At 35.3% G+C, this 26144-nt stretch overlaps 3 protein-coding genes and 1 long non-coding RNA gene across 7 annotated transcripts; 3 read left to right on the top strand and 1 right to left on the bottom strand.

Annotated features, from left to right (window-relative positions):
- Positions 1-1357: 1357 nt before the first annotated feature.
- coro (protein coronin) lies at positions 1358-7680 on the top strand. The gene is made up of 6 exons (XM_012369488.2): positions 1358-1480; positions 2691-2896; positions 3480-3961; positions 5703-6081; positions 6178-6420; positions 6500-7680. Exons 2-6 carry the CDS (start codon positions 2699-2701, stop codon positions 6677-6679), a joined length of 1482 nt encoding a protein of 493 aa, XP_012224911.1. The 5' UTR covers positions 1358-1480; positions 2691-2698; the 3' UTR covers positions 6680-7680.
- Positions 7681-7816: 136 nt separating this feature from the next.
- Gpo1 (glycerophosphate oxidase 1) lies at positions 7817-17027 on the top strand. Of its 3 annotated transcripts, none has more exons than XM_012369478.2 (12): positions 7817-8999; positions 10993-11115; positions 11632-11785; positions 11865-12087; positions 12225-12388; positions 12483-12595; positions 12656-12849; positions 13722-14110; positions 14275-14525; positions 14662-15009; positions 15265-15366; positions 16093-17027. In XM_012369478.2, exons 2-12 carry the CDS (start codon positions 11032-11034, stop codon positions 16225-16227), a joined length of 2157 nt encoding a protein of 718 aa, XP_012224901.1. In that variant the 5' UTR covers positions 7817-8999; positions 10993-11031; the 3' UTR covers positions 16228-17027. The 3 variants fall into 3 exon arrangements, with proteins under 3 accessions (XP_012224901.1, XP_012224903.1, XP_012224902.1); XM_012369480.2 differs by lacking the exon at positions 15265-15366 and adding an exon at positions 15120-15218; XM_012369479.2 differs by lacking the exon at positions 7817-8999 and adding an exon at positions 9062-9578.
- On the bottom strand, positions 16248-18019 carry LOC136997765 (uncharacterized). Its single transcript, XR_010888409.1, has 2 exons — positions 17608-18019; positions 16248-17136 (listed from the first exon to the last, which is right to left on the bottom strand). It is a non-coding gene; the product is annotated as an uncharacterized lncRNA (long non-coding RNA).
- A 65-nt stretch (positions 18020-18084) lies between these two features.
- Positions 18085-26142, top strand: LOC105673677 (transcription factor Sp2-like). 2 transcript variants are annotated; one of them, XM_012369476.2, is made up of 11 exons: positions 18085-18969; positions 19861-19992; positions 20274-20576; positions 20701-21121; positions 21706-21890; positions 22021-22110; positions 22189-22542; positions 22631-22868; positions 23361-23838; positions 23958-24252; positions 24348-26142. In XM_012369476.2, the coding sequence occupies exons 2-11, from the start codon at positions 19957-19959 to the stop codon at positions 24510-24512; spliced, it is 2565 nt and encodes an 854-aa protein (XP_012224899.1). In that variant the 5' UTR covers positions 18085-18969; positions 19861-19956; the 3' UTR covers positions 24513-26142. The 2 variants fall into 2 exon arrangements, with proteins under 2 accessions (XP_012224899.1, XP_012224897.1); XM_012369474.2 differs by having other exon boundaries at positions 18085-18996.
- Positions 26143-26144: the final 2 nt, after the last annotated feature.

The raw sequence follows: 26144 nt of genomic DNA, 5'->3' as shown, positions 1-26144 counted from the left end.
AAATAAAAAATAGTAATACCGTTACGTGTGTATTTACGGCTCCATGGGACACAAGGAGAAAAAACATACGTAACGTTACGTGTGTTTTATCTCCTTGTGTCCCATGGAGCCGTAATTCCATGAAATTTCCGTAAAAGTTACTAAAAGTTACTAGTTATTACTAGTAATGCTTTTTTTAATTTTATTTATTTAACTAAATTTGACGATTTAATTAAAATTTTTGTTAAAATTATAATATATTCTGTAGTTTTCTTATGAATAAAATACAAATAAACAATTATAATTTGTTAAATAAAAAATAGTAATACCGTTACGTGTGTATTTACGGCTCCATGGGACACAAGGAGAAAAAACATACGTAACGTTACGGACGCAATCCCTAGTAACTTTTGCGGACTTTCGGTGCGGATTACGGATTACGGGTTCTATGTGACGCCGGCCTAAGGCTGGCGTCACATAGAACCCGTAATCCGTAATCCGCACCGGAAGTCCGCAAAAGTTACTAGGGATTGCGTCCGTAACGTTACGTATGTTTTATCTCCTTGTGTCCCATGGAGCCGTAATTCCATGAAATTTCCGTAAAAGTTACTAAAAGTTACTAGTTGTTACTAGTAATGCTTTTTTTAATTTTATTTATTTAACTAAATTTGACGATTTAATTAAAATTTTTGTTAAAATTATAATATATTCTGTAGTTTTCTTATGAATAAAATACAAATAAACAATTATAATCTGTTAAATAAAAAATAGTAATACCGTTAGGCCGGCGTCACATAGAACCCGTAATCCGTAATCCGCACCGGAAGTCCGCAAAAGTTACTAGGGATTGCGTCCGTAACGTTACGTGTGTTTTTTCTCCTTGTGTCCCATGGAGCCGTAAATACACACGTAACGGTATTACTATTTTTTATTTAACAGATTATAATTGTTTATTTGTATTTTATTTATAAGAAAACTACAGAATATATTATAATTTTAACAAAAATTTTAATTAAATCGTCAAATTTAGTTAAATAAATAAAATTAAAAAAAGCATTACTAGTAACAACTAGTAACTTTTAGTAACTTTTACGGAAATTTCATGGAATTACGGCTCCATGGGACACAAGGAGATAAAACACACGTAACGTTACGGACGCAATCCCTAGTAACTTTTGCGGACTTTCGGTGCGGATTACGGATTACGGGTTCTATGTGACGCCGGCCTTACTCAGATTTATCCTTGCAAATTGCTGCAACAAGTTGCATAGTCTGATACAGGCTTAAGACAACGAAGTAGTGCAAATTTTGTTATTTTGGTTGCAATATTGAGAGGGCGCAGTGATCTCTCGCATCATGTAAGATTCATGAGGTTGTCGATCTTCAATAGCATTTTATTAGTGTCTTTCATCATCCTCGTCAGCGCTCGTGGTTAGGGTGCGGGGAAAAGACTTCTTTTCCAAAAGTGTGCATTTTCTGTCACAACAAGAAAAATTAATCTGTAAGTTTTGTTTTATGCATGTAATTGGTGAAAAAATAGTGCGCAACTTATTTACATGACTTTATAAGAATTTTATACATTATGGCTTGTATCGGTAATTCGCGTATTTGATAAGAACGTTGACGGTAAGAATGAAACAAAATCGTAAAAGAAACATGCAGCGGTTGGCGCGCTTAAGAAAGACAGAGAATGAAAAAAAAGAGGAAAAGACCGAAAATTCGACCGAGATTAACCGATGATAGGCGTAGCAATATTGCATGAGGGTGTCGATCGAATCAGCAGGGTGTGCATTTCCAAATAAGGTATTCTTAAACGAGTGAGCCTCGTGTTTCTGACGTCGCTACGTCAATTGGTTGTCCGATCGAGTTACGTTTAGCCATATAAACGATGTAGTGGAATGTGGTTTTCATTTGTTTCCTGTCGATTATTCTTCAGCGTCAACAATGATTAACACTTGTTGAGAATGCGTCATATTCCAGAATGAGATAACACCATGATAACAATAGTTTTTATCGGTTTCCCCAGTTTGCATTGCTCATGCAATTGAGCGTGTAATTTGAGGTAGATTGAAATTTCACCGCTATATTCAATATTTTGTATAAATTTTGTATAAATTGAAAAAAGGAAGCTCTACTGCGTTAACATATGTATCGTGAGTAGATGATACGTGTATATTATTTTGAATTACTCTGAATCATGGATCTCGCGTTCTTGCTATGCACGGCGCGGGCGCGGCCACAGCCACAATTACACACACACACACACACACACACGCGCGCGCGCGCGCGCGAGAGTCTATTTCGGTAAATCAAAATCATTTTTCGATGCACCATGTAAGGAGCGTGTAGGAAACGTTTTCTTCGTACGTTCGTCGCGATAATCGATAAAGCTGTTACCATATGTCAGTGCGCACACACTAAATAAGCTAAAAGTGTTAATATATATGTGTGTGTGGAAAAGTGACCAACGTTTGAAATGTATTCTTATTTCGGTCATCTTGCTTCGTTTTGAATGAGACTGTGAAGAGTGAGGAATCTATTTATAAAATGGAAATGTTCCACGCGACGCCCACTCCCGCAGTCGCGTAGCGGACATACGTGCCGATCATTTATTAAAATAACTATAATAAATGAATCATACGTAGCGAGATACTCCTTACAGATACTTGATCGGTTTTTCTATCTCACATCTGCTTTGTAATTGAAAACAGGTGCAGACATGTCTTTTCGCGTGGTACGCACAAGCAAGTTTCGCCACGTGTACGGAACCCCCCTGAAACGTGAACAATGTTACGATAATATTAGAGTGTCCAAATCGTCGTGGGACTCTACGTTTTGTGCCGTAAATCCGAAATTTCTCGCCATTATCGTAGAATCGGCGGGTGGCGGTGCCTTCATAGTCTTGCCGCACAATAAGGTGAGCTCTTTTGCATTTCTTAAATACCTATTTGTTTGACCTGATTTGGCGATCTAGTTAAATGTTATCATTAATCATGAATTCGATTGGCTACACTAGTGCATACTAAGCGCAGATTTAAGTCTGTCATACTTTTTTTAATTTATCCAATTGTACAAATGTAATATAAACAGTTTGAAATGTTCAGAAGTATCCTACTAAAAGTCATCTTAGTAAAATAATGAATTATACTGAGCATTTCATCAATTCAATAAGCTTACATATTTTTACATTGATTTCTGAACGATACTTTGATGCATATAACAGTGCACTAGTGCATCTAACAAATTTGCTACAAGTTTTCCTTGTTTTATTTATAACACAATTTGACTGAAGTATATGCTATGCATTTAAGCTCTGTATCTTTGTATCAGCTCAGTATTTATCACATACATTGCTTTGTTAGATTAACGAAGAAAAATTTTCTTTGTGCAGTACATATTTTCCTAGTAACTCGTAGTCTAGTATCTGTTATTTGTTTTAAAATCTTCATATTGACGATGGATAGTTCCTATTGTAAATTTCTATTGTAAAACGTTTGTAGGTAGGAAGAATATCAGCAGACTATCCTCTAGTAGGTGGACACAAAGGACCTGTATTAGATATTGCATGGTGTCCTCATAATGATAACGTCATAGCTTCTGGTTCCGAAGATTGTGTTGTCAAAGTATGGCAGATACCTGATGGGGGTATTTCTAGAACGTTGACTGAATCGATAGTAGATCTACAATTGCATCAACGCAGAGTTGGTTTAGTGCTATGGCATCCATCTGCATTGAATGTGTTGCTCACAGCTGGCTCGGACAATCTTGTTATTATTTGGAATGTGGGTACAGGAGAAGCTTTAGTCCGCATTGATTGTCATCCAGATGTGGTTTATTCCGCATGTTGGAACTGGGATGGATCTCGATTAGTTACTACTTGTAAAGATAAAAAGATTAGAATTTTGGATCCACGATCGGGTGAAGTGTTAGAAGAAGCTATAGCGCATGAAGGAAGCAAAGCTACTCGTGCCATCTTCCTTAGGTATGTGCTCTTAATGTTATACACTTCTCTCAGCATCTTGTCGCTTCTTTTTTATTGTTATGCATATAAGATTGATGTAATTGAAAGGAAAATGCGCGCGCGCATACGTACATGTGTGTATCTGTGTAGAGATATATTGAAAAACATGTAGATGAAATTTTTCAAATGTTAATTCACCAAGTATCATAACTGTGAATGTGTAAACTAAAAACATGATATGTTTTCCTGACAAGATATATAATAATGTCCAAGTCTAATTTTTTATCGACAACTATATTAGATATTGATTTTTAGTTGCATCTCATTTCAGTTGCATCAATATTTATTACATGCTCAGTTACATCGTTTCAATTTCAAAAAATCAAATATGTTGCCGAATTATACATTATTGTATCATTATTTTTACAAATATAAATATGTTAAATTTTCGATTTCTCACTTTATCACACATTGTGTTTGATGTAAATGCGTAATTAATATAACATGTTTGATAACATGTTTTTCATGATTTCTTTAATATTCTCATATAAACACGATATAATTCCGCTTGCCGCGTTGCTAGTATTTGACATATTACAATAATATTCTTATATCTTATTATAATTTTATAAGAGGAAGAGTGTATTTTTTACACACCGCTAACGAGTGAATTTGCATGAGTGTGGATGTAGAAAATAAATGAAGGAATGTGAGTACTATTGTATAAAGAGTCACAACTCTTACTTTTTATACCATTACTATGTCGCTGAAAAATTATTGACAAAAGAACGTGTAAAAGTATTTAGAAAATGTAATCATCAAATGATATACATCCACCTTTTTACACAAAAAAAATATCAGTGACAATACAATACAGACAAATTATACTGCGGCAGAAATTGCCAATAGATGATTTCTTTAATGTAGCCACAATATTCGAGCTCTTTCTTTCTACATTATCTTCTCTCTTGCTTTTTGTGATATCATTTTCGACTAATAATTTGATGCGACTATGTACTTGCGTCAACATATATCGTAATATTATTTTGTGTTTCTTTTCGCGAATGTTTTATAAAAGAAACATATTTGTATACACACATAAAAAGTACATTTCTTTTTATGACTTTATATTTCCGGTTTGTGTAGTGCGAGATTCTCTGTAATTATTAATGGAAAATCAGCAGTCTGAATTTTCGACATGACGAAGATGCCGACTTAATAAATACGAATATCAAGATGTGTGCTCTATAATTCTCCATAGATGTTGCAGTAAGTATTTTACGCCAAATTATTAATTCAAACTGTAACACTGTAAATTTTAGAACGCAGTAAGTAATTTTTACCAAAGTTGCACCAACGATTATTAATTCTTTGGTAGAGACATAGTTATATCCTTATAAAACAATATTATATCATATTAATTGTGCTTGTGAAAAAAAGAAACATTCGCTAGACCATTATGTTTAATTAGAAGTTTATACTAGTAATTGTAACAGTTACAACACATGTATCTTTTATGATAAAAGACGATGCAAGCATTATTGTGATATATTTATTTTGATTTATATGGTGGTAATAAGGTGGATGTAGTAAAGTTTTGATGATTAATTTCTTCATTTTGCATAAGAATATATAAACAATTATTTCTTTAGCATAAGACATGTGCGCGCGCAAAAGATGCGCTACGGCATTATACAATATAATATATTGACATTGAATGATTCTGGATAAATTGATAAATTACTTATATTATATTTTTCAGGGGTGGCTTGATCTTTACGACTGGTTTCAGTAAAATGTCGGAAAGACAATATTCATTACGTGCTCCCGATATGTTGGGCGAGCCTATAGTTATGGTAGAATTAGACACGAGTAACGGAGTTATGTTCCCTCTGTACGATCCCGATACAAATTTAGTATACTTGTGCGGCAAGGGTGATTCTGTGATCCGATATTTTGAAATTACACCCGAACCGCCATTTGTTCACTATATCAATACTTTTCAAACTCCCGATCCTCAACGAGGTATAGGAATGATGCCAAAACGAGGCTGTGACGTTAATAGCTGTGAAATAACAAGATTCTATCGATTAAACAATTCAGGTTTTTGCCAAGTAGTATCTATGACAGTGCCGAGAAAGGTAAGAGTGTTGCTTTAGTTTGAAAAGTAGAAAACGAAAAATATGAAAGTTGAGTCTAAAAGTGAATTAGTAACAAGTATATAAATTATGTTCCAGTCTGAGCTCTTCCAAGAAGATCTATATCCCGATACTGCTGGTGATACCGCTGCCATTTCGGCGGAAGAATGGGAGTCCGGTACCGATGCAGAGCCTGTATTGATATCTCTCAGGGACGGCTATCAGCCATCCGCATCTAAGAATGAACTTAAAGTACAAAAGAAATCTAATATATTGAATAAAGGCGCCAAAGTTGCGTCTAACGCTGCACAAAATACCACGCAAGTTTCGCCAGGAGCTTGTGTATGTATCAAGATTTTATCCATTCCATGTTGGCTTTTGTACAACTGAATAATTTCTCCTTTTTTACTTGCTATTGCAGGAGGAATTGTTGAAGGAATGCAGAGAAGAAATAAGAAAATTGAAAGCCGTAATTGTAAAACACGAAGGAAGGATACGAGTCTTGGAATCAGCGGTCGCTCTTCAAATGAAGGAAGAAGCGAGAAAAGAGAAATCAGCTTCTCCCGATGGCAAAGAAGCACTCGCTTCCGATGAAGTGTAAATCTTCGACAAAGTTCCGACGTGATGTTTATTTCTAATTGGAACGTACTTCTCTCTTATTAGGATCACTAATATTGTGTAATAAGAATGATCGTATATTTTGATATAACAACTTGTGTAAATAGTAGGTTTTAGCGTATACTGCGTGTGTCTTGATTCTCTCTCTCCAACGATTTTTGCTATTTATTGTACATCTAATCATCGTACATTCTCTGCATTTGTATTATGTTTACATGTTACTATTATATATATATTCGGAAAGTTTGTGCGGTTTTTACAGTATTTTTTATGTTTCCAACTTTGTCAGATGTTTGTAAATAGTACTTTTGGAAACATTTTAAATGTCGGATAACTTTCTAAGTGTAACGTGGATTTTCATTTATCACAGCTATAATTTGATCGTCATCAGTAATGGATAGTCTATTCGAGTTTTTCTCATTGTTGTGATATTCAAATTTCCAACTTTAAATTTGATAAATTACTTTTGAACAACTTTCTTCCAGCTAGCATGTCTTCCTCATATACAGTACATATTATCCTTTTTGTCGGTTGAGTAGCATTTTTGGAAATAAAAAAAACAATAAATAACGATACAATTTTACAAAAGAAGTAGAAATAAATTTGTTAAAACAATATTTTTTTAAGTTAAAATGGATTTATCTTTTATTGCGTATAAATCAAATGGTTATTTGCAGCAAAGCTGATGTCACATTGAGATTTATTTGCTTTTTCTTCTATATCTAAAAACCGCACATCTTTCCGGATATTCTTATATATGTATACACAACATACGTGTACACATACATATAGATATATTTTATAGATGTTAATCATACATGACAGTGTATGTTTCTAGAGTTAAGTTTTTGATCCATATAATGATATAGAATACGAAACTTATGTACATGAATCTTTGTACGAATAATGATTTGTGATGTACGCGAGTGCCTAACTTGTACAGATATTTGCTGTTGAATAACAAAGAGTATTATTTTGTTTCAACACATTGTGTATATATATACAGGGTGCGTCAGCTAAATCTGGACAAAATTAAATTAGAATTCCTTGCTACGTGTGAATTTAGGAACAAATGATTGTTAATGTTCGCGTTAGTCAAATGTTTGTGTAAAACGTGTATAACCTTTAAAATGTCCGAGTCAATAAAATCAAGTGCGGAATACAATCGAAGAGCGGCGATAATTGAAGCGCTTCGCGCCGGACGTTCGCCGATCGAAATTATTCGGTTCTTCAAGTACTCGAGATTGACAAAAGTGAGTCGAAGGAACGACCGTTGGCTCGCCCGTGATTCCGAGGATGTCCCCATAATAGGCAGGACGAAGTTTCCAGCCAATGGTCACGTCTTAAGCGTCGTCTCTAATGAGGGTGATGTCATGCCGCCGTATTTCTTTAAAAAGGGAGAAACCATCACGAAAGAGGTTTACCTCCGGATTTTGAGGACTGTAATAAAGCCATGGATGGAAACTACGGCCTCCGGGAGGCCGTACATTTTTCAACAAGACGGTGCACCGGCTCACACAAGCCAATTAGTGCAAAATTGGCTTAACGATAACGTGGATGCGTTTTGGTCCAAGGAATTCTGGCCTCCTAATAGTCCGGATTTAAACCCCCTAGATTATTATGTTTGGGGCGTTATTGAAAGATTGTCTAACAAGTCCAGGCACCCCAATGTGGCAACTCTTCAAGCCGCTATTGAAGCAGCATTCGTTGATTTACACAAGGAGCAGTTGAAAAGAGCGTGCTCGCACTTCAGGCAAAGGATTGAAGCAGTGATCGCAGCAAACGGGGGTTATATAGAATAATTGTACTCAGAGAGGATCCCTTAAGCAACGTACAAAAAAATATTTCATAATTTCAAGTTTTTTCTGAGTCTAAAGAGTGTTTTAATAAACAATTTGTTTTGTCCGGATTTAGCTGACGCACCCTGTATATATATTTTTTTTTTGGTATCTGCATATCCATTTACAGTTTTCTATTTTCTCTGCAATGAAGTCGTTAACGAAGGAATCTGCAAAGAAATGATCGTCTCACGGGCTTGATAACTAACGGGCTCTACTGGCTACCATTTGTAATATAATCGTATTCTCGCATGGCTCTCGCATTTTTACTATTGCCCTTCGATTCTAGCAGCTGATCTCGGCGTATCTCAGTTACTGTCAATTGCTGTTGGCCATCGGTTGTCGTTATTGACGCTCCGTGTTTACTATTGGTGGCTGTTTGAAGTTATGTGCTCCGTGAAATCCTAGTATCGCAACATACGTTCAGTGTAAACGAAAGTCACGTCTTTCTAGCTGGTTCTAGCAGTGAGTATTCGTGAAACCCATAAAATCAGCTTTAATTTAGATTCTATTTTTTCAAGTGTGTCTCACTGCTTGCAGCAATATCGTTAACTGCACTAACAGTCACTTGTTACTGCGACGATGCAACTTTTACACTTGTTAATATTTAGCGAGCAAACTTGTATCTTATTTTCGAATTTCTTAATTGATTCGCTGATCAAACGCTAAAATTAACCAAAAAGGAAAAGAATAAGAAAAACTAATCCAAAATATGTCTCGTAGCGGGATGTCAATGAGAAATAAAGATAAATTCGTGACACAATAGATTTGATATCGAGCTCGATATCATGTAAGTGAATAGAAAAAGGATGAGAATTAAATGACACGTAATAGTTAGGTATATGAGCGATGCGTAATGTGTGGTTGATGCGAGCAGACATCTCCAAGCGAGCTTGGCACGAATATACTTACGAACTTGACGAACGCTATTTTAAATACAATCGTTTGCACAACATCGAGTCCGGCATTGTACGCGTTTGATACTTGTTTTACGAAATTTTGACCCTGGGCCAAATGCCAGCTAGCCCCGCAGCGAACTTTACGGTATATAATTTTCTTACTATATTTTCTTTCTATAAATCTGTACGAAAACTACTAGAAGCTCTAGAATAACGTATCCTCATGTGAATTATACGTCGATAGTTTTCTCTTTTTCAGTCAAAGAATGTAATTCATATCCGATATAAGATTTAAAGATCAAGATAGAGCATTCCGTCAAGTAATGACTAATCATTGATACGTAATCCTGTTACACGAGCCGATTACATGACCGCGTTTATCGCTCCGCGTGGGTGTAACACCGAATGTTATTTACGTAATCCCACGTGCTTCAAACTATTATCAAGGTTATCGAACAGACCAGTGGTTGTAGTGGTGGTGTTGGTAGTAATAATTATAATAATAAGCTTCAGCTTTATGTCGGGTATTTCACGATACAATGCACAATCTTTAAATTATTTATAGATCACGTATAATAAAGGCACAGAGAGGCAGAGAGAGAGAGAGAGAGAGAGAGATAGCACAAAGTGTCCTAGTTTAGACTTTTTCTACTTATTATTAATCTTTAAAATATAATTAAATGCTTTTTTGATTTCTGTAAAAAAGTATGGAATGTTTCGAATAAAAGGTGATCTTCATAGCTTTCGATATGTCTACGAATAATTTGAGATGGTAATTTCTCAACAAGTATCTCACTTTATATGAATATATATAACATTCTATGTCATAAAATTATTTTATGACATTAAGTGCTCAAATGTATACTCTGTCACAGGAATGCCTTAATACACAAACTTGCACGGGTGTCAAGGCATATCGAGTCGGCGTGTTCCGACTTTACATATTTTTACATCATGACTGGTTATGAATACAGCGGAAATGCTGTTTTGGCTATTTCAAAGCAACTGGAGCAATTAATATTTATAATATTTATATTTATATCAATCCACTTATATCATTCTATTTATATCACCACTTATATAAAGCAACTAACAGATTTGAAAGTATTAGCATGTAATTGTGGTGTAGTCAAGGAATTTGTTAAAAATTTTGAAACTTCTCATGACATCTCATGATGAGTAAAAATATTCGTTTAAATAAGTCACAGATAATATTATTAAATCAAAATATTGCTTATTTTTTCTTATTATCGTGCAAATACTTTGAAATCTGTTAATTGCTTTATATAAGTTCCTATTATTTTGATAAATAATTATACTTTTCTTCATTATTTAGTATATACATATATTAACTCGTTTTCCACCATCAATAAATATTGATATAAATATAAATATTATAAATATTAACCTTTAGTTGTCAATTGCTCCAGTTGCTTTGAAACAGCTAAAACAGCGTCGCCGCTGTGTTCATAATCACAGTCATGATGTAAAAATATACAATATTCTATGTAATATTCTAATTTTTTATTAGGTGTATTTTATAACAAATTTTTTTTCAGATTTTCTAAAGAAGATTGCGAGGAGTTGCGCCATCGAGGATGTCCCTCAGATTACTTGTAGCAGGAGCGAGTGCCGTGGGTGCCGGTACTCTCACTTCCTATTTTCTCTTATCAGATACTACAGTAAGCACATCGCGATGTTGTCGTGTTAATGCTACGATTGAAAATGCCGAGATTTCTTGGAGATTGCACGCGTATATGTATTAGATGTAGAAATGAATTCTTTCCGACTCTGATTTTACCTAATTAGTACAATCGTTCAAAACAAAAACGCAATATAAATTTAAAAGAAATTCGCAAAATAATCCAGAATAATGGAAAAAGCCATTTCGCATTGTTTACATCAAATAAAGAAGCTGAGAGGAAGGAAAGTGGGTGTAAATGTTCTGTGTAAGGTCATCAATAATAATGAACATTATTTCGATGATTGAACTTTTTTAGTTCATTTTAAATAAAGTTTTGATTTTACTGAAAAATCGGAAAAAAACTTATTTCTACATCTAATATATTTCTTATTATTATTATGTATATCACAGTGTCTTTTGTATCTTTCATCGCACTGGTCTATTTTTAACTTTTGATCATATATCTATATTTTGTGTGTAACAGTGTTCTTGATACTATAATGTTTGGTTGCAGGTGCACGCCGAAAAGGGAAAACCAAGACCACCTCGAAGAACTTTACCCACACGGGAGGATCAAGTAAAAACTTTGAAGTCACAAGACTATGATGTATTGATAATTGGAGGTGGTGCGACAGGAGCAGGATGTGCTCTAGACGCTTGCACACGAGGTACGTTTGTTTCATTATTGCTGGCTTTTCACCCATTCAAGTAAAATTGGATCATTTTCGTTTTTTTTCTCTCTTAAAGGTTTAAAGACGGCGTTAGTCGAAGCAGACGATTTTGCATCTGGTACTTCTTCTCGAAGCACAAAATTAATCCACGGTGGCGTACGATACTTGCAGAAAGCGATTATGCAGTTAGACGTCGAACAGTACAGAATGGTAAAAGAGGCACTTCACGAACGTGCCTCGATGCTGCAAAGTGCACCGCATCTGGCGCATCCGTTGCCCATTATGCTACCAGTTTATACGTATGTTTATTATGTGTTTGAAATAACTTTTCACAATGTTACTCAACTTTTATAAATATATATATATATATATATATATATATATATATATATATATGTATGTATGTATGTATGTATGTATCTATTACTCTACTCAGATGGTGGCAGATTCCTTATTACTGGTTCGGCATTAAGATGTACGATCTCGTAGCAGGTAGCAAAACGGTCAAATCGTCATACTATCTAAGTAAATCAAACGCTTTGGAACTTTTTCCTATGCTGAAAGGCGACAAATTGACAGGCGCTATTGTCTATTATGATGGTATGCATTTCTCGCTTTGTTTCTCTTTTTCTTCTAATTTTCATACAGCAAGCTAGTGCATATCTATCTGTTAATGTTATTTGACATAACACAGGCCAACAAGACGATGCTAGGATGAATTTGGCAGTTGCTTTGACAGCTTCGAGACACGGGGCCACAGTTGTAAATCATGTTAAAGTGGTCAACTTGTTAAAAGGTCTTGATAAGGTACGTATTTTTAAATAAAATGAGAATGTTTCATGGAAAGATTTCTTTTCACTTGAAAAGGATGGCAAGCGAGTCCTCGTAGGAGCTCATCTTAGAGACGAGCTTACAGGAGAAGAATGGGATGTGAAGGCTAAAGCAATAATTAACGCCACCGGCCCCTTCACTGATCACATCAGAAAAATGGACGACCAGAATGTTAAGTCTATTTGCTGTCCGTCTTCCGGAGTTCACATAGTATTGCCAGGTTATTACAGGTAATATAAAAAGGATAATACTGCTGAGACACGTGTCGATATAAGTGTTTTCTTGCAATCACACCAATCGACACAAGTCAACATAGCTACAAAGCAGAGTCGAAAATTTGTTTCGGAATCATGGTTGTCAATTTCAGTAATTTGAAACATTTTTATGGCGCAGTTGTAAATTCAAATTTTATTTATTTATTTTATTTATTTCCTAATCATGCAGATCATTACACATGTTGTGTTGTATTGGCGTCAATGTGGAGTGTGTGGTGCATACTATGTATGCTATGATGCCGCCATAATAGTATCAGTGAAATGCAAATGGTTAAAATTTTCTTTAGCAATGAACACCGAAGTACTGTTTTCTCTCTAATCTCTGTTTGCTTTCAAAAATTAAGTTGATTAAACTTGATTAATCAGTAATCGATAAATTATTAAGTGATAGAAAGATTATTACGACTCAATAGATTTATTAAGAAAGATGCAATGAAAAGAGATTACAATGAATTATCATTATATTAAAACAAAAGTTGTCTTCTTTTTTATTAAATTACAATTGTACAGGTAGATGATTGGTTTTTCTATTAACAATCATTATATATGCTATAGTTATTTCAACAAAGATAACAAGTATAAAGTAAGGATTATGATATAGAATGAAAAAAGTTGCATTAATACAAACTAGTGATTATGTATGAAAATTAAAAAAACATTCCATCAAATGCATTTCACATGCTTTATGTTCAATTGTGTGACTATGTTTTCATTGGAAAATCCATATTGCTTAATTCGTTATATATATATATATATATATACACACACACACACATATATATACACACTTATATATATGTATCGATACTTTTATGCGATATTATCAGTCCCGATCAGATGGGTTTACTCGATCCAGCGACGAGCGATGGCCGAGTGATCTTCTTTCTGCCTTGGCAAAAGCAAACTATCGCGGGAACAACCGATTTACCGTGCGAAGTAACGCATAATCCTCGGCCCACGGAAGACGAGATCATGTTTATCCTGCAGGAAGTGAAAAACTATCTCAATCCGGACGTCGAGGTACGCCGTGGAGATGTTCTCTCCGCCTGGAGCGGTATTAGGCCGCTCGTTTCCGATCCGAACAAACCGAACACACAGTCGCTTGCCAGAAATCACATTGTGCATGTTAGTCCTACGAATCTCATCACAATAGCAGGCGGCAAGTGGACGACTTACCGAGCAATGGCTCAAGAAACCATTGACGCAGCCATAAAAGGTATATCAGAAGGATCGATTAACAGTGATCTTAATTAAAAAACCTACTTTCTTATGTGTTTGTTCTTGGCTGCTCTATTCTATACACTACTTCGATATACGTTATACGCTTACATAACACATGGATTAGCGCTCTAAAAGGTATTTCTTGATATATGTTTGAAGCTTGCGATTTGGAACCAGAAAGACCTTGCCAAACTGACGGCTTTCTTCTGGAAGGTGCTCAAGGCTGGAGCCCTACGATGTACATCAGATTGGTGCAAGATTTCGGCTTGGAATGTGAAGTCGCGCAACATTTGTCCAAGAGCTACGGAGATCGTGCATTTGCCGTAGCTAAAATGGCTTCCCTCACGGGAAAACGGTGGCCAATTATTGGGAAAAAAATTCATCCGGAATTTCCGTACATCGACGCTGAAGTAAGTGCTCTTGCGTAAATTGTTTAAATATCGATCGACGATTAATCCTTAGAGAACTGCAGGATGTTTCCAAAATTGCCAAGATAATACAATAACTTTTTCTCTGGAATATCGTTAATATTTGTTAATATTTCAGATACGCTATGGTGTACGAGAATACGCTAGAACTACAATCGACATGATCGCGCGTCGATTAAGACTCGCTTTTCTTAACGTGCAAGCGGCTCAAGAGGCATTGCCAGTCATCATAGATATTATGGCCGAGGAACTGCATTGGTCAGCAGAGGAGAAAAAAAAACAATATCGCGAAGCCAGTGACTTTCTCGCTCAAGAAATGGGCCAAATGGTGAATCGTGCTTCTCGTGACAAAATTCCCATCAATCTTACCAAGGATGAGATTCAACTTTACATTAAGCGCTTCAGAATCATAGATAAGGATAAAAAGGGATATGTATCTATCAATGATATTAGACGAGGGCTGAAGGTTAGTGTATTATGAATTTTAATTTTAATCTTTTTTCAATGACACTTTTTATTGCTTCCCCTTTGTTTATTATTATTCTTATCAATATCCATTAATTAATCAATATACAGGTGTTAGGCATAAGAATGAGCCAGGACGAGATGCACAGTTTATTAAGTGAAATTGATCTCACTTACAATGGTCAAATGGAATTGCAAGACTACTTGCAGGTAAATCATTGAACATATTTAACATACATTCTTTTGCTCTTCGCAGCTCTTTGGAGATAAGGAAGTACCGGGTGAAGAACTTCACGAAATTCTACGCGAAATCGACACCAATATGAACGGTCAAGTTGAATTGGATGAATATCTTCAGGTCTGTGATGCATTATGCATTATGCATCGTGCATACAATCGTAGCCGGTTGTTTTTCTTTGCATTTTCTTTTTCTTATTGCTACTTATCGCTCTTAGCTAGTGAATCATTTCTCTTAAATGACATTCTTTTATACGATACATAATGTTGTGTTATTTGTGATACTAATCCATCTAATATCAGGTTGGGACTGATAGAGAAATTAGCAATTTGTCGCAATTTTGTGTTTCTCTGTGTATATTTATATTGTGTTTGTATCATTATTTATAATAATTATTTGAAATTATCTTATACAGTGTCAACTATTTATCATGATCACTGTAAATATCTGAAATATATAAAAAAATATCCCAAAGTTGAAAGGTTTGAAAGAGCACGTAGCTCTTGCTACGTGCAAAATTGCGAATGCAAAAATTAGTATTATCAAAACCGTTGTGAAAAAAAACATTTTCACATCAGCTATCAGTTATACTTGAAAATTTTTAAGATTATTCAAACAAACATTGTTGTGCTACATATACTTTCGAATCCTTCGACTTTTATCTGAGATAGTTTTTTGATAAATTGTATACTTTTTGGAATATTTGTGGCAATTATGATAAATGGTTCACTCCATATATAGCATTTTGTTGAACATCTTTTTGATACATGTATTTGTTAACACAAACTTTAAACTAGCTTTTGTTACATATGTAGATATATATACATGTGTCGTTTTTACTTACAGATGATGTCAGCTATAAAATCTGGTCATGTGGCATATTCACGTTTTGCACGCATGGCTGAAATGGAGGAAGCGCAACATGAAAAGGAAATGCTCAAGAAACAAATAAGTGTTGAAAGATCCGGTGGAGGATTGTAAAGAAATCCATTCCTGTGCTGTAAGGTTTTGAGATATTTAATGTCACATTTTTCATATTTATTCGCGTATTTATTACAAAACATCGGTTTGTTCCACCAGGTGTGCACTTACATATTGTTAAAACCAACAATTGCACAAATTTCTCGCGAAATAAACCTATTGCAAACAATATCTAAAAGCAACACATGAAACACTTATAAATTCAAGTAATTCACGATACCAAAATTTTGTTCTACGCACATTTATTGCGTAGATTTTTGCGAATAATTCAAAAATCGTACTGCAACTGAAAACTATAAAAAGAAAATGTTAGGTTTGTTGCAAGAAATTCTTCATAACTTATATACTTGATATTTAATGCGGTGGTGTATTATTTGTTTGTAACATCTGTGTTATGTATAAATTGTTGGACACTCACATTCTTTTTTATTTATACATACTGTTGATGTAGATTCATCACAGATATAACTATATTCTCTACTCTTGTACTAAATAATTCTATGTAACATAGGAATTTTACTCTTCAATTGTCACAATATTCATATTTACAGTATTACAATTGTACATTATTTAATTCAGAATAATTATTGTCCTTCTCGTTAATACGCAAACATTTATTCCTTGTACAAAGTGGGGATTGTGAATACAGGAGTATGTATAAAGTTTTAAGAATGTTATGTAATTCTCAAAGAAATCTCGATAGTCCTTTCAAACTTGAGAAAATTTATTATTTATATGTACTGTTACCTTGATCGTCATTAATGCTGAGATTGTACAAATTATAAATATTATGAAAGATTTATAGTCCTATAATTTATTATCATTGCAATATGATATGTTATGTTGACCCATTACCCTGGGTGTGTGTGCGTGCGTAACTTGTTTCATTCTTTATTCTCATTTCAAATGCTAACAGCAAACAATTAGAATAATTATTGTCTTATCTAGTTTTTTTTCAATACTTAAATCTTGGTATATCATTATATTAAATGTTATATTAGACAGAATATCGATTTCGTTACAAATTTTAATGAAAGTCTTCGTCATTTTTTGTTTATAAAAGAAAATTGAAAAAGTAAAAAGTGTCGCTCTGAAGAGAGTAAGTATTTGTATATCTACAATGCAATATTAAATGTAAATTAATATTAATTAATTTTTGTCATACGACATGTTACAATTTAAATTTTACGCGCTATTTTTATCAGCGCATGCCCATCATTTCTAACCTCAAAACCTAAAAATATCAACTAGCGCTTGATTATTCTTTTCAAAGTATAATGCGACAATTTTTGTCTCCAATTTCTTTTATGAGTTTTAAAAGGCTGTCGAATAAACATTTTTATTAAAATCTGTGATAAAATTGGTATTTTATATACTCACTGCAATCGCAATTCACATTATACACGCTATAAAAATGCCACACGAGCTACCTGCTACGTTCAGTATTATCGATGCATGCTCGATGTATGTACTAGGTGAAAGAGGGGAAGAAGCAAAAGAATAGAGAAAGTAGGAGGTACGCGTGGTTTAGCCTTCTTTAATAGAGTGGGCGTCCAAAGTCGTACCCGCATACGCCCCTGTCGAACGACGCCCCAGCCAGCTGAAGCAATAACGCCAAAATGCAGACGCGGTCTATACGCGCACCATTGAGAATCCGCGTACATGTGCTGCGCAATGCATTCTGCGCAACACATGTACTCGGATTTACGATTTTGTCGTGTGAGACGCGTCCTCATTTTGGCATCACTGAGATGGAGCTAGCTACAGTCGGGCCAGACGCGCACAATAACCAACCAATCAGCGAGTCTGTGCCATCCTGGTGTACGATACAGCGACGTTGCCATTTCGCGCACCGCCCATTGGCTCCGTTTCAGTGAATACGTACGCGTCTGTACTCTCCTAGTTCGCTTATGGCGGTGCGGTCAGTATTTGTCAGTATTCGTCGTGTCATTTCCGTGATACGTAAATACGGACGACTAAACGAGACGGGTGTGTTGGTGAATACAGAATACATATGCACGTGTCGAGGATCGCTTGAATTTAACGAGTCGCGTACGAATCGCGTATTCCATCGCCTTTCATCGACTCTTCTCTCTGCTTGATAGTAACACTGTGTGCGTCATCGTGTTCGATGCACGATTGAACGAGGAATATCGCACAGAACATTAAACGCTACGTTCGATGTGAGAATCGTCAACTGATCGATTTGACGACAATCCCAGACTGTGGCTAATGTTGCGCTAATCGTGCTCGATCGCATATCGATCAACGTAGTGATGCGTGGCCGAGTGTAACAGCTACCAATAGTTACAGCATAGCGCGCGAGCGCACACACAATACGTGTCGCGTGTGGCATGTGCGTGTGTATATGTGTGCTGTGCGTCGAGATACACAAAACGAAGGCAAACGAAATAATCGCTCTTCTTCAGTTGAGTAAGCTCTTGCGAATGATGCAGTTGCGATCGCTCCCGCGCTTGCAAACAATGAAACGACGTGGGCACAGCTCCATCTTGACCGGCTCATGCTGAGGCAATTCTTTGTGAGCTACGTGTACCTTTGCGCGCTTTCTAAAGGAAAGACGAAAGGAAAGATTTGAACCAGTGTCGACAAACACGGTGGTGTGCTCTGATATTTGGTGTTAGCGTGGACTGGGAGCGTGTGGATATCTTTCGCACGAGGCAACACGTGTTTGTTTCCAAGTTAGGTGGAGTCCCATGTGCAAAGTGGGTGGAGGCTGGCATCGTGAGTCTGCCTTCCTCGTTATCACAGGTACCCGCGTGAGAGCACGAACGGCCGAGTGGGCGGTGTGATGACACACATGCCACTTTGCCATTGTGTTGGAGTTCGCGCGCGTGTCTGATATGAATCGGGTTGCAGCGGGTGGAAACAGGGGCGTAAAGAGGCGGTCCTCGATCGGGTTCTCGAGATACATGCTCGCGATTCACGCTCGCGACCTTCTTTGTTCCCGCGCTGATCAAACGGTTACGGAGCGGTAGAGCGCGACTTTTAAAACTGCACACGCTACTGTCTACACTTGACACTTGCAAATCTTTCGGAGAAAACTTTATTTTATCCTTTCTCACCTTTACATTTCAATCTCATTGTATTACGGTCAAATTACTTCAACTTTTAACTTATCTGTATTTTTATTTTACTTATCTGTATTTTTATTCTACATATATTCAAAATGAAAATATGACGTGTGCAATGAATTTAATTGCATGCTAAATGTGAAATAGCAAGAGAACAGTGCAGGAGACAAAATTAAGCTTAAAAATTAACGTTCATTCAAAAGACAGCAGTTCAAAAGTTTACTTTCAGTTTGGAACATTTATATTATCTAAATTTATCAGCAAATTTGTATTCTTTTATAAATGAGTCTATTGTTAAATTTTTAGATTTTTCTAATCTCTTTTAATTCTACTTTTATTCCTTTATCAATAGATTTTTTTACATTTATTTAATTATCTTTGTCACACAATCAACTATCCTAGCTATATATTATAACTTTAGCATAATTTTCTAAGGTGTATAATATTTGTATACATTAGCTAGATTTCAATGGATAATTTCTTAGAAATTATGTGTTTTTATACAACTGCGGTTTTTGAGAAAAATCTTTTTTTTTTTCAGAGTTTTAGAAAAATTTTGGGCAACTAATTATATTCATTGCACTATGGATTCCTAGCACATCCTTGTTATAAATAGTGCAAAACACAATAATTCATCATGAAACGAAGTATAGACGGAAGGAATATTTCACAAGTAAGATAGATGCTTCTTATACCTTAGTAGCATTTTTGTAGCTTACTTTTGCAAGTTTTATTTTTTAATATTTTAACATTAATATTAATATTAATTGTGATATTAATTGTGATATTAATATTGATTGTGATAAACAATTCCATAAGTATTCCATGTCATAGCTATAGATTGATAAGGATAATAATTAGCGAGGCTTAATGTATATTCTGCTACACTAAGCACAATAAAAATAAGATAATACAAGATTGACTTTTGAGAAACAAAGAAATAATCATTTGCAGGAAGAAATCGAGGATCATGATCCTTTGCAAACACAGACGCAGCAACAGCAACAAGATGAAACGGATCAGCAACAATTAGAACAACAGCAAACTGCCCAATCGCAAATTCGTTTTTTAAGTGCAAATGTATTGCAACAACTGCAGCAGCAACAAGATGTTCAGCAACAAGCTCAGCAGCAGCAGCAGCAACCGCAAGTTATTACCTTGCAAAACTTTGTGCCTTTACAAGCTCAACAATCGCAACATGATCAGCAAAGAGCGCAAGCAATCTCCGTTCAATCGCTACCTCATCAATTCTTGCAAGTATGTAAAATGAGAATGATGTTATAATATTTCGACAAATACAACTTTTATGCTGTACATCTTATTACATATTTTTTAGTTTCTCATTCGGTTTTGATCTGTGTAAAAACTCACTTTATTTCAGGGTGCTCAGATTATTAGCACTCAAACACAAGCTGCTCTTCAACAACAACAGCAACAAAATCAGCCACAGCAGCAGCAGCAGCAGCAACAGCAACAAGCTCAACCGCAACAACAACCGCATCAACAACAACTCAGCTATAGTGTAATTCCACAAATGCAGACTGTCAACATAGATGGCCAGGAAGCTCTATTTATTCCATCCTCTGCGATGTCCGCGGCGAGTGGCCATCATCAAGCGCAACCAGCCATGCAATTTGCTACTGCAAACGGCCAGCAAATGCAACTTGCTGGTCAGCAAGTACAATTAGCAAACGGCCAGACTATTATTACGCCGCAACCAGTTAGTCTCATAAGAGCACCGAATGTCTTTCCCACTTCGATCATACAAAATATTACAGGACAAACAGTCCAATTGCCAACGGGTATGTCTTTTATTACAATCTTACATGCACATTCTTTCTACAGAATATTGTCTTTCCACAATTGACAACTCTTATGTTTGAAGAGTCACATTTTAGAGATTCAAATTTTCTAATTATCAAATATTTCAAAACAATTAGCATAACAAATTAATGCCGAGCGATGTCTGCACAATGTGTATTTGGTCAAAAGGGATATCTCGATGGCCATAATTAGATAATGTCTTAGTCTTTTGACTGGTCAAGAACAACTCTTGATTTCCCGCATGACGTTTAATCGCATCCTGGTTGCGTCCTGGCATCCCGCATCCCGCCTATCTCGCGAATTTGTCAAGGTGGAAACCCGTTGGAATAATTTTCATGGAAAATAACTAGAAAACTTTGAACAATTTAATATATTGTTTTTTGTTGAGCAAAATCTTTGATATAAAATCTCTGATGTAAAAGAGAAAATCTTGTATTGTTTAAATATCAAGCAAGTGCATATATATATATATATTCTATATATATATATATATATATATATATATATATATATATATATATATATATATATATACACAGAATAATCGAGTAACTTATTACAGGTCAAAGCGTACAAGTAAGGCCCCTCCAGTTTCCTATGCAGCATGTTCAACAAACAGTGCCTGTGCAAGTACCAGTCACTGCCAGTAATGGACAAACCGTTTATCAAACTGTACATTTTCCTATTCAAGCCTTATCTAGCGTTTTCAACATGCCCGCGACGCAGATGATACCCCAAATTACGCAAGTAAGCCAAACGAAATAATCAACTAACTAAGTTGAAATTAAGCATTTGATACTTTGTAAGTTTATAGATATTATAAATTCTTGTAAAACATGAGTAAAATATATTGACGAAATGTTTATTTTGATTTTAGCAAATACCTCAAGTAGCGCAGATAATTACACCAAATGGTCAGATCCAACAAGTGCAAATTGCTAATATACCACAATTACAAAGTCTTCAGGTAAAGATAAATCACATTCAACAATAAAGAATATTTTTTCTTTCTTACCATATAAATATTTAACAAATGTCACTACAGAGTCAGCAAGTAACGCAAGTAGCTCAACAAGTTGCACATCAACAAGCGCAGCAGCAAGTCGTCCAACAACAAACTCAGCAACAGATAGTACAATCGGTCCAGCAGCAACAGCAACAAGTAGCGCAAGCTCAAGTACAACAGCAACAGGTACAACAAGTTGTGCAACAAGTTATACAGCAGCAGCAACAAACGCCGTCGCAACAGCAGCAGCAACAGCCACCGCCACCGCCACCACCACCGCCATCATCAGCATCGCAGCAACAGCAACAACAACAACAAATGCAACAATCCTCTTCTCCATCGTCAAGCGTAGCGACTTGGAGTACAACAGTTGCGACTCCTAGCAATGTTCAAGTATAAATATACTTTGAAATTTCAATATTATATATACAATTTGATATAGTGTTTTTTTCTTTAAATTTTACATTACACATTTTTTTAGGTTCTTGGAATAGGCACATTAGGAAGAAGCATAACAGGAAATACTAATGTTATTACTACAAAGGATGGCCAGAAGATTGACGTGCAGACATTATCCACTTTAACAAGGCCGCCAGAAACGGTAGAAGGTGACATTAAAGTAACTAATATTGATGCTACTGGACTAACTGGTGGACAAATAATACATATTCCTGCTGCACAGTCGGCCCAACCAACAATGCAACCTATTACAATTACAGGTGAATAAATAAATATCATTGTATGTGTACATTTAGACATTCCTATTTATTTGCAACACTGTCTGTAGAGAAAAGAGGAGTAGTTTCAGATATACACGAGATACATTTGTTACTACAATTAATGTTTACATTGTGATTGACTTTGTGAAATCACGATAATTAAAGCTACAAAATGCATCATTTAAATAAAAACAATAATTTAACCGTTTAAAATTAAACAAGGCTCCTACGCTTTCCACTAATCAAGGACAACAACAACAAAAAATAATATTTAGCTATGACTCTTAAGTCTCTTTTCTGTTATCTTTGCACGATTTAATAATTATCGTGATTACAGACAGTCAATCATAGTGTAAATATTAACTGTTTTTTTTTTACTCCGATAGAAACAAATGCGAGTTGAAAGCGAGAAAAGAATCAATAAATATTTTATCTTTGTACTTTATCCATTATAATTTTGTATTCAGCAATGATTTATTTCTGCTTATACAGGTGCGCAAGGGCAACAATTAACACTTATTCCCGCATCTGCGTTAGCGAATTTAACCGCGCAACAAGGTAACATGATGAGGAGCGTAAGCAACGGAGGCATAATGCAAATTCAGCCAGCCGCTGGAATAAATACGACCAATGGCTTTTTGCAATCGATACCTGTACAAAACATTCCAGGTTTAGGCAATGTGCAAGTAATACCAGCGAGCGCGTTACAACCGACTGCGATGCAAACGTTGCCCGCTACCGCGGCTACACCTATCGTCGCTACGCCAACTGTACAACTCGACTCGAGTGATCCTACCAAATGGCAAATTCTCCAAACTCTTCAGTCGAACGGCACCTTGACGACATCCGCTGCTCCCATTTCTCATCAACATCAAGTATCAAGTGCAACCAACTCCAATACCGACAGTGACACTAAGCAGCATCGTAGAAGAGTCGCGTGTACGTGTCCCAATTGCGGCGACGGAGACAGGTAAACGATAATTCCTTTCAATTATATTAAACACGGATGTTTATTCGTAATTGCAACACTGCTGAAAAATGTCACATCTCCAAAAACACTTTACTAATACTTGAATAATAATTTTGTAGGAACAGAGATATGAGCAGAAAGCGGCAACACATATGCCATATCGCTGGATGTAATAAAGTATATGGGAAAACGAGTCACTTACGTGCGCATTTACGTTGGCACACCGGTGAACGACCATTCGTCTGTAGTTGGATATTTTGCGGTAAAAAATTTACCAGATCTGATGAACTTCAAAGGCATCGTAGAACTCATACAGGGGAGAAACGTTTTCAATGTCCCGAGTGTACCAAGAAATTTATGCGATCCGATCATCTAACAAAACACATCAAAACACATACTAAGATACGAAGCACGGTAAGTATAACTCATTTTTCAGACACACCATGCCGTCACAATCAAATGCAATTGTTATCTAACAAATGCAATATAACGAATATATTAAATTTTAGGAAGCTGCTACTTCGACACAAGAAGGCTCTTCCGATAGTCAGTCTTCCACCGAGCAAAAAATTATCATAGCGCTGCATAAAGAAACGGATCAGTCTGAAATCGTTATTTCAGAACAGATAGAAAGCATGAAAAACGAACCCACCAATCAAATAACGAATGAATAGATTCTTTTATGATATAACAATGGCGCAGCCAATATCACTTATAAAACAGACAGCTGATGATTAGCCAGTGTTATTACTCACAATCAGTATTAATTATTTCCGGCGTAAAAGAAAGAAAAGAATCACTGCTAGACATACGGAAAAACTGTAATTACAAATAATAAGCGTATATCAAGCAAATTTTAGTGGTTGAAAATTTTAAGAGCAAGTTAAGTTGATATTGTTATATGTATAAATATACATATAATTGCATTATATAAATAATTGAAATTAATGTTATATTGGACAAATCGGACAAATCATCGCCCGAAACTTATTTCTGTTCTTTGCACGTATAGAATCAGCAAGAACAGTCACGGTGAGTTTATATATTAAATTGTTACAAGTTGTTGTCTCTGAAAGTATACTTTATGCGTATACGCATTTTAATGCAAAAAATGTTTTAGAAGAAAATTGTTTGAGTTTAAGGAGGCAGTAATGTTGATCTGAACCTGGCGCTTTCAGAGATAACAGCTTGGAATACATTAAAAATGCCCTATCCTGTATATATAGTCGCAACTGTAATGTACAATCTATTTTTTTATTGCGATTGTGTGTATATATGTATTTGTATATAATGTAAAGCGATGTATAAAAAAATTTTTTGCACGAGAAATTTTACATTTATAAACGTCTTTTGATAACGTCTCAAACAATCGAAAAAATAGCTTTCTTTTTAATCGATCGAATTATTTTAAACTGAACAGAGCTGCTTCGCGTAATAGAACGTGTGCGTATGGCATAAAAAATGTAAATATAAGTTTTATCTTAGAAGATTCTAAATGAAATTAGAACGCGACATTTGCATTTTAAAATGTAATTTGGCCACTTAATGAGAAGTTATCTGTTTTTGCAACGTAATAATACAATAAATAAATCATAAAATTTAAACAATATGGAGTACAAGGATCCTGTTAGCAGTGAGATGTGTGAAATTTAAGATAAAATGAAAAGTTATCAACCATATTCGATGATTTTATATGGCATGAACCATGACCTTATAATAAATTTAATTGGACACATTAATGCGCATTGGTACACGTTGAAATGTCATACGCATAGTACAGTAAATCTATGAAATGCTTAGTAAAATTTACCATTTTACTATGATTGTTTTTAGTAGATTATATATGTATATTGAGCATTATAAAGTGTTTTGTATTATATTTTGTTGGTACAATTAAAACGTATAACAAACTTTAATCTGTACTAGTGCGCATCCAACCGAATTCACTATTACACATAGTTGTAATCCTTTTAATCTCCAATCTATTTCCAGGAGTGGGTAAACAAAACCCGAGAAGGAAATATCATTCAGTCAATCTAGACCTTTGATTTTTAATTTAACGATCACTCCATTTCCCCGAATTTTATTAGGCTTTGTACTTATCGTTACCTAAATAGATGCTTCATACTTCGCATTGTGTTATACTCACGACCATTGTTCATCTTACATTGGTATCAAACTGTCTAGTTGTGGACATATCAGAGTGTACAAATATATAACTGTATATTTTCACATATTGCGTTTGCTGTTTTCCTGATATAAAATGCTAATAAAAGTGTTAAGAAAAATAACGCCTGGATCCGAGA

This window comes from Linepithema humile, chromosome 2 (genome assembly GCF_040581485.1).
Source record: "Linepithema humile isolate Giens D197 chromosome 2, Lhum_UNIL_v1.0, whole genome shotgun sequence".
NCBI classification, from domain to species: Eukaryota; Metazoa; Arthropoda; class Insecta; order Hymenoptera; family Formicidae; genus Linepithema; species Linepithema humile.
This window is presented reverse-complemented; position numbering and strand designations above follow the sequence as displayed.

Coding starts and splice junctions, on each gene's coding strand:
- Gpo1 (XM_012369478.2), top strand. CDS start 11,032: ATGTCCCTCAGATTACTTGTAGCAGGAGCGAGTGCCGTGGGTGCCGGT. Junction 12,088..12,224: donor ATTATGCTACCAGTTTATAC/GTATGTTTATTA, acceptor TACTCTACTCAG/ATGGTGGCAGATTCCTTATT. Junction 15,367..16,092: donor AATTGGATGAATATCTTCAG/GTCTGTGATGCA, acceptor TTTTACTTACAG/ATGATGTCAGCTATAAAATC.
- coro (XM_012369488.2), top strand. CDS start 2,699: ATGTCTTTTCGCGTGGTACGCACAAGCAAGTTTCGCCACGTGTACGGA. Junction 6,082..6,177: donor CTATGACAGTGCCGAGAAAG/GTAAGAGTGTTG, acceptor ATTATGTTCCAG/TCTGAGCTCTTCCAAGAAGA. Junction 6,421..6,499: donor AAGTTTCGCCAGGAGCTTGT/GTATGTATCAAG, acceptor TTGCTATTGCAG/GAGGAATTGTTGAAGGAATG.
- LOC105673677 (XM_012369476.2), top strand. CDS start 19,957: ATGAAACGAAGTATAGACGGAAGGAATATTTCACAA. Junction 19,993..20,273: donor ACGGAAGGAATATTTCACAA/GTAAGATAGATG, acceptor AATCATTTGCAG/GAAGAAATCGAGGATCATGA. Junction 20,577..20,700: donor TACCTCATCAATTCTTGCAA/GTATGTAAAATG, acceptor ACTTTATTTCAG/GGTGCTCAGATTATTAGCAC.